The sequence below is a fragment of the Dipodomys ordii genome, unplaced genomic scaffold, assembly GCF_000151885.1.
Source record: "Dipodomys ordii isolate 6190 unplaced genomic scaffold, Dord_2.0 Scaffold58, whole genome shotgun sequence".
Lineage (NCBI taxonomy): Eukaryota > Metazoa > Chordata > Mammalia > Rodentia > Heteromyidae > Dipodomys > Dipodomys ordii.
Window position 1 is genome coordinate 650,164 of NW_012267274.1, and position 7,830 is coordinate 657,993.

General features: G+C 56.2%; 1 protein-coding gene across 1 annotated transcript in view; it reads right to left on the reverse strand.

Annotated features, from left to right (window-relative positions):
* The window catches only part of Jakmip3 (Janus kinase and microtubule interacting protein 3), a 48,713-nt gene that overhangs the window by 11,745 nt on the left and 29,138 nt on the right, over nt 1-7,830 (reverse strand). Inside the window, exons 11-15 of the mRNA XM_013021907.1 lie at nt 6,311-6,394; nt 4,781-4,843; nt 2,632-2,730; nt 1,793-1,891; nt 1,656-1,709 (exon numbers count right to left, since the gene is read on the reverse strand). Coding sequence (XP_012877361.1) covers nt 1,656-1,709; nt 1,793-1,891; nt 2,632-2,730; nt 4,781-4,843; nt 6,311-6,394 — 399 coding nt within the window. The remainder of the gene's footprint in view (nt 1-1,655; nt 1,710-1,792; nt 1,892-2,631; nt 2,731-4,780; nt 4,844-6,310; nt 6,395-7,830) is intronic.

The window sequence follows — 7,830 nt, forward strand, 5'->3', positions numbered from 1 at the left end:
TGAGTGGTAGTGCTCCCTGCCTGAGTCTCTGCCCCCTGAGTGGTAGTGCTCCCTGCCTGAGTCCCCGCCCCCTGAGTGGTAGTGCTCCCTGCCTGCCCCCTGAGTGGTAGTGCTCCCTGCCTGAGTCTCTGCGCCCTGAGTGGTAGTGCTCCCTGCCTGAGTCCCCGCCCCCTGAGTGGTAGTGCTCCCTGCCTGAGTCCCCGCCCCCTGAGTGGTAGTGCTCCCTGCCTGAGTCCATGCCCCCTGAGTGGTAGTGCTCCCTGCCTGAGTCTCTGTGCCCTGAGTGGTAGTGCTCCCTGCCTGAGTCTCTGCCCCCTGAGTGGTAGTGCTCCCTGCCTGAGTCCCCGCCCCCTGAGTGGTAGTGCTCCCTGCCTGAGTCTCTGTGCCCTGAGTGGTAGTGCTCCCTGCCTGGCCTCTGCCCCCTGAGTGGTAGTGCTCCCTGCCTGAGTCCCCGCCCCCTGAGTGGTAGTGTTCCCTGCCTGAGTCTCTGCGCCCTGAGTGGTAGTGCTCCCTGCCTGGCCTCTGCCTCCCCCCCATGGATGGATGGATGGATGGAAGATCAGTTGAAGGGTTAATGATGCAGAATGGAGATTGGAGGACTGGCAGATGGATGGGTGAATAATGAAGGATGGATGGATGTAGGATGGAAGATGGATGGATGGATGGATGGATAGATGGATAATGGACAGACGATGGATAGATGGATGGATGATGGATGGATGTATAGATGGATGGATAGATGGATGGATGATGGATGTATGTATAGATGGATGGATGATAGATGGATGATGGATAGACAATGGATGGATAGATGGATGGATGGATGGATGGATAATGGGTAGATGGATGGATGGATGGAAGATCAGTGGAGGGGTTATTGGTACAGAATAGAGACTAGAGGACTGGTGGATGGATGGGTGAATAATGGGGGATGGATGTAGGATGGATGAATGCATGCTTGGAGGACTAGTGGAGGGTTAATGATATGAACAGAAATGGAAGATTGATGAGGATAAATGGAGGCTGGAGGAGGATGGATAAAACGGTGAAGGATGGAGGATAAATGGGTAGATAATAAAGGATGGGTGGACAAATGGATGAATAGATGATGGAGGATGGAGGATGAAGGGTAGATGGAAGGGTGAATGACAGAGGAAGTGTATGGAGGATAGATGGGCAGGTAATAAGGGATGGCTGGAATCGTGGAGTGGAGATGAAAGGGTGTACTTTTTGCCCACTTGGTAATTAATGCTCTTTGAGAAGCTTGCCATGACATTTAAACCCTACTCAAATGAGAGTTGGTGATTATCTATGACCTGTGCTGCTTCTCTCAAACTCAGGAAATGGAACCACACAGTCTTGGGATAGTCTAAGAACAGTATTTCCTGTTCCACGGGGGGACTGGAAGAGGAAAAATACTAAGAGTGATTCCAGACACTGAGACCTCGTGACTGAAAGAATCATTATCTGGACGCTGGGTGTGTGCAACGGGCAGCCCAGTGAGTGCGGAGTGGACTCCTCCCCAGTGCAGCGGCCATTTTGAGCAGGCTCTGGCCCTGGACTCTGGTGGGGTTCTGTTGGGTTCCCAGGGCCCCGGGCTGGGGAGGACTGGCATGGGGAGGCATGCACAAGTCAGGAGAGCAACATACACTTACGGCGTTATCTCCCAGGATGTCCAGTTTCTTCATCAGCTCTGTGACCAGGATATCCTAGGAGGCAAAGAGAGGGACAAGATTGTGTGTGAGCAGCCACCAGGCAGCCAGGGCAGGGCGGGGGTGGGAGGGGGCTTTACCGTCACGCCCTCAGCCTCGCAGTACACCTGAAGAGGGCTCTTTCCATCCACAAAAGGCGTGTGGTGAAAGTTGATGGCAGGCGACTTCCTCTCCCTCTCCTAAGAGAGACAGAGGCTGGGTGTGGGCACGGTGGGCCTCTGTCTCCATCTCCTCCTTCCCCTGGGGGCTGTGCCAGGCTTGGGTAACACTGGCTGGGACCATACAACTCGGGGGGAGTCAATGCAGCGCACCTGAGGCAGCCCCAGTGGCCTCAGATAGTGGCACGAGATAAGTCATGCAGTAGAGGAGCCCGGGCAGGCAGGCCTGTGGAGCCTGGCTCCATCCAGCCCTGGCCCGGAGTTCTCATCCCCGACCTCACTTGCGCCTATGTGGGTGAGGCCCAGGGACTGTCAGAAGGCTTGGGAAGAGACTGTGGGTGGGGCGTCACCCACGGGGCTGACACCAGCTGTGACACTCGTGGCCCTCCCAGGCAGGGCCACGAGCAGGAGCCCCAGTCCACAAAGGTCATCCCCACAGAGCCCGCCAGAGCCTCTGCACCCCGGTGAGTCGGAGGACTTGGCACGCTGCCGCCAGGCTGAGATGGAAGGCTGCGACTGAGTGCCACCTGCAGGGCCACACCCACGTGGGGCTTCTTCGGTACTCAGCAGGGCCACACTGCCCAGCTCCCCTCACCCCCAAGGACGGCGAAAGTCAGACCTCCAGTGTGACTTCCTCCAAGGAGCCTGGCTCCTCCTCTCCTCCCCTCTGGGTCACAGCAGAGCACAGGGCACAGGTGACAAGCTTCTGGTCGCTAGAGGCCTCTCTCCCCAGCTTGGGCACTACCTGCAGCCAGCCCTACCTCGAGCTCTAGGATCCGGAACTCCAGCAGCTCATTCTGGTCCTTTGCATCCTGGACCTCATGCTTCAGCCGGCCCTCTTCTGTCTCCATCTGTTTTATCTGGAAAGCAGAAGGTAGATAAGCTGAGAAGAGGGTGTTTTCCACTCCCAAGAGTCCCGTGACGGTGACAGCGGCTGGGGACAGCAGGCCTCCCCGGTGCACATGTGGCCTGAGCATTCAGTGTCCTTGTGAACTCAGCTACATCTCTACCCCTTGGTTAAGCACAGCAGGAAGGCTGGGGCCTGGGTGCTGTGAACAGGAACCCTGAGCAGAGATGCGGCCAATGCCAAGACCAAGCTGTCCCAGTGGCTCGGGAGCTCAAGGTCTGACCATGGCCATGCTGCTGCTGCACTTGACCTGCTGGATGATTGTGGGGCTTTCACAGAGGGAGTCCCTGGGAGTGATGAGTAAACTTGATGTGGGGCAACCAGTGCCCGATGGTGCAGGGCCTCGGCAGCCCTGTGAGGACAGCGTGATCTCTGTGGGCAAGCGGTGCACACACATATACATACACATGCACACACACTCACATGCACACACACTCCCAGCTCTGAGCCTGGGATCAGCGGCAGTGCCCTGGGACTTGGGGGCCTAGGACTCCTGTGAGGAGCCTGTCCAGCCAGCACCATGCCCTTCCCAGGGCCGGTGCCTGCACTTTCCACCGGCTTCAGCAGGGCACCCACAGGGCCAGGACCTGGGTATACACAATACCTACGTGTGTGTCTCTGTGTGAGTATATATCAGTATAAGATCACATACAAGCATTTGTGTGCTCACAGTACTTATGTGTATGTCTGAGATTGTACACGGGTATAAATTCACTTAGGTGTGCATTTGTATAAATGTGCATAGGTTAAGTTCACACACAACTATTTTCACATGCATGCCAGCACTTGAGTGTGTATAAAATAAAGTGTGTTTCTATTCAAGTACACTTGACTAGGCGTGTGTACACCAGTACTGTACAGAGATGAAGAGGCCTCCTAAGCCAGCTCTGGCTTTCCTACCTCTGGACTCATTCCACGCCCCCTGCCCCAACCATTCTGGGGTCTCCATATACCCTTGGGATGGCCTCCAACTGCCCACTATCATCTAACAAATCACCCTCAGACTAAGGCTCCCAGAACTGCAGAACCCCTCTTACATCCAGACCAGAGGGTGGGCTGAATTAAAGGGAAGGGGTCATAGAGAAAGCAGACACCCCCAGAACATAATGCACCCCTAGACTGTAATTCTGTGCATGCGTTGGAGATGGTATGGTGTCTCCTTACGGCAGTCATGAGTGCAGCCTACTGCGCCACACACTTTCTGACTCATTTCAATCGGAAAAACATTTCCAACCTGAAAGCTCAGAGCAGGGATTTGGAAGGGGGGGCGGTGAGGAATGGCATTCTTGGAGCCTCTTGTCACCTGGGGGTCCAGAGAGCCTGGGTCCAGGGCTGCTGCCCTAGCCCAGTCAGGAATACAATGTCTTAGAAATAGCACAGGTTTAGGGTGGACCCTCAAATGGTGCTTCCCCTGAGCATCGGTGTGAGACATTTCCTGACCCTAAAGATGCCCAGCCTCTACACGTGGCATCGGTGTGAGACATTTCCTGACCATGAGGATACCCAGCCTCTACGTGGGGCATCGGTGTGAGACGTTTCCTGACCATGAGGATACCCAGCCTCTACGTGGGGCATCGGTGTGAGACATTTCCTGACCATGAGGATACCCAGCCTCTACGTGGGGCATAGGTGTGAGACGTTTCCTGACCCTGAGGATGCCCAGCCTCTACATGAGGCATCAGTGTGAGATGTTTCCTGACCCTGAGGATACCCAGCCTCTACATGGGGCATTGGTCTGAGATGTTTCTTGACTCAGAGAGAGTGCCATGGTTTCTACAGGGCAGCACCTTCAACCGCCGCCCCCCCCTCCGTGGAGCTGAGCGGCATGGCATAGCATGCCACAGATGCAGCCCTTGCTGGATGGTGAAGCAGAACGGAGGAAGTGGACCAGGGCTCTGTGGACTTCTCAGGGTGAGCCACGGACAGGTGGGGGGCCCTGTGCCCAGGCTTGCCTGTGTCAGCCCCAGGACTACTGCACACTCATGTACCGGGCCAAGACGTACCTTGTCTACAAGCTCTTGGTTTCTTCGATACAGGGCTTGCTTCTCTTCAATCCACTTCATATCCTTGAAAAGAGAATTGAAATGAGCACATCTGTCTCCCACAGGAGAGCTGCTGTCCAGCCTCTGGCCAGCACAGAACCACCTCACCCTCCAAGACAGCTTACTTCATGGCAGCATGCACCTATGGCTTCCCACAGCAGCCTGCCTCAAGAGGACGCCTCGGGTGGGTGGGTCACCCCACGGGTAGCCCCTTAGTCCAGCATGGAGGTCGTCCTGGACTTATACTAGGTGTAACAGCAGAGAAGTGGGGGTGGATGGGATGTAGGGGTCCTGTCCACTTCACACTGAGGACAGGTGGGCAGAGGGCACTTTGTGTCCTGTCAAAGGATGGACTCATGGTTTCCTTTGCTCCTGCCTCAAAATCTGACTTCAAAGGAGCCCCGTGTCTTCTGGATGTCCTTGGTTCACCCCTGTGACAGTGGCATCTCTAAGCTACGGGAGTGTCAGGAGGAGGGCTGGGCTGCCTCAATGTTGAGCTCCAGGGAAGCTGCCTAAGCGCTGTGGTCAGAGGGTTTCTCAGATGAAGGACAAGCCTTCTGACTCCTCCTAGCTCCCAGCTAGTAGTGCTCTGCTACTGTTCTTCTTCCAACAGGAGGCACTGACGGGAGGATACAGACTCTGGGAGGGGCCTCAGGGGCCCCTGTAGTGGCTGGGCCAGGGCTGCCCGCTGGTCTGCATGGCTTCGTGAGGCCATGCCCTCGGTCAGTGTCACGGGCAAAGGCCCATGTACAGTCACCGGGTGTGCGGTAGGCACCGTGGTACGGGACTGTGGGTGTTACAATGTGGCATGGATGTGTAGTGTCCACATGGCAGGTAACATACTAAGGACAGCGGTGGGCCCCCGCACTGGGGAAGAGAAGCACGCCTTGCTCCTGGTGTGCCTTCAACAACTCTTGCCGCTCTGTGGTCCTGAAGCTCTGAGGTTGTGCTCAGGCCTTGGGGCCACCGGGAGCACATGCCTTTATGGGGGCACAAGAGCCCAGAGATGGCAGTCACAGTGGGGATGAGATTGTGACAAGCTGCCAGCAACATGTGTCACCTGGCCTTGGGCAGCCCACTCCACTGGGAAGATGGGTGCCCTGAAACCCCAGATCAGGAAGTCTACAGCTCCTGGAGAAGCAGTTCAGGGCTCCCTCTGGGAGCCTGCAGTTTGGCTGTGGGACCTGAAATCCTGGCATCAACTCAGAGGACTGGTGGCCAAGCCCCTCCATGGCCTGGCCCACAGTCAGGCAGATGCCTGCTCCCCACCAGCCATGACGTTCCCTCTGGTTTAGAAGTCCCATCGCAGTGTAGCCACAAGCTGCAAACACACCAAAGTGCCCACCCCGAATGCAGGATGGGGCTTATCTAGGTCTGTGTCCATGCCCACCACCCTCCTGAAAAGGCCCTGGCACCCCTTGTGCCAGGTTCTCAGGGACACCTCAGTACAGGGGAGGGCGTCAGCCTCCACTGGTGCCCACAGGAGCTCACCTGGCCCTGGTCGGCCAGTGCCTTCTCCAGGTCCTCCACCCGAGTCTGTGCTCTCTGCATTTCTGCTTGCAGCTGCTCACGGGTCTGTAGGATGGGAGGAAGGATACTTCAAATTTTCTCTAACAGCCAGAGCAGGCAGATATGCCCATGGGGATGAGCTTCAGAGGACTCTGCCTGGGGTCCAGCTAAGAAGGTGCAAAGCAATTGATCAGGAGCAATGTCTGTGATCAATTCTAAGGGCTTCTAGGTAAAATCCTTGCTCACTTGTGCAAGAGCTGGAGGGTGGCTTTGCCCTGTGTGTGCTCAACCCTGCTGGTGCCAGCCAGATGAGCATGACCCAAAGGGGCTGTCTGAGCAGATCTGTGGGAGCCAACCAACCTGCTGCCCCTGGCTTAGGACGCTGCTGCCCCTGGCTTAGGATGCTGGATCTGCTGCCTTTTCTGCATGGCAGACTACACAGATGCGACTTTCCTCAGAGCCTGTCCCTTGTCTGGGTTCACAAGAGAGCCCCACTTGTGAAGTTGCTCCCTTGACCTAACTTGAGGTCAGTAGGGCCATACCACTCACGGGCACCTGACAGGCTGCACTGCGCATAGGCACTCACCACCATAGCTGCACCTGTTCTTTCCAGGTGGAGTTTCCTGGGTATATGATGTGTGAGTCATAGAGACAGAGGGGACAAGTCTTGAAAGAGCAGGGTGGAATCACAGCCTGTGATCCGGGCCCTGAACAACTTAGAGATCACGTGATAAGTTTTCCTTTCTCTGAGGATTATACAAAACTTAGGTTAAAAAAAATTCAGAGGCAGTGAGTGTGGCTCAGTGGTAGAGCGCTCGCCTCGCATGCTCAAAGCCCTGGGTTCTGCTCCTCAGAACCACATACACAGAAAAGGCCAGAGGTGGCACTGTGGCTCAGTGGTAGGGTGCTAGCCTTGAGCAAAAGAAGCTCAGGCCCTAAGCTCAAGCCCTAGGACCAGAAAAAAAAATCCAAAGAGGGAACGCTTGAAGTCCCTTTTTATGCAGATAAACAGCTCTTCTGTTGCCATCTCAGCTTTCCAAGCCAGAAGGGAGTTGCCTCTGTGGACAGGTGGGTCTGACCCTCCCCCCCACCCTGCCAGGCCTTTTCTTGGAACTTCTACACAGGGACTATCACAAGACTCCCAGGAAACAGGGGCAGACCCTGTCTGGGTCAGCAGGGGTCAGGTGGTCCCTGGAGAATGCAGCTAGGTGCTGAGCTGTTAGGGGTCCTCTCCTTCTCAGGTCTGCCCTCCATCCAGCCCACAGCCCACATGGTAGAGTCCCTGCAGGCAGGTGGGGTGTGTGGGTTCAACCTATCCTCAAGGCCCCACAGCCCAGGAGAGCCTTTGCCTCCCCAGAATGTGGTCTGCCTCTTACATGGCCCCTGCTACAGCTCCACAGCAGCTGCTGCCTGGGCGTGGGGCACGGGGTGTGGGGCGTGGGGGTGGCATGGAGGGGCACAGGGTGTAGGGTGTGGGGCATGGAGGCGTGGCATGGGGGGTG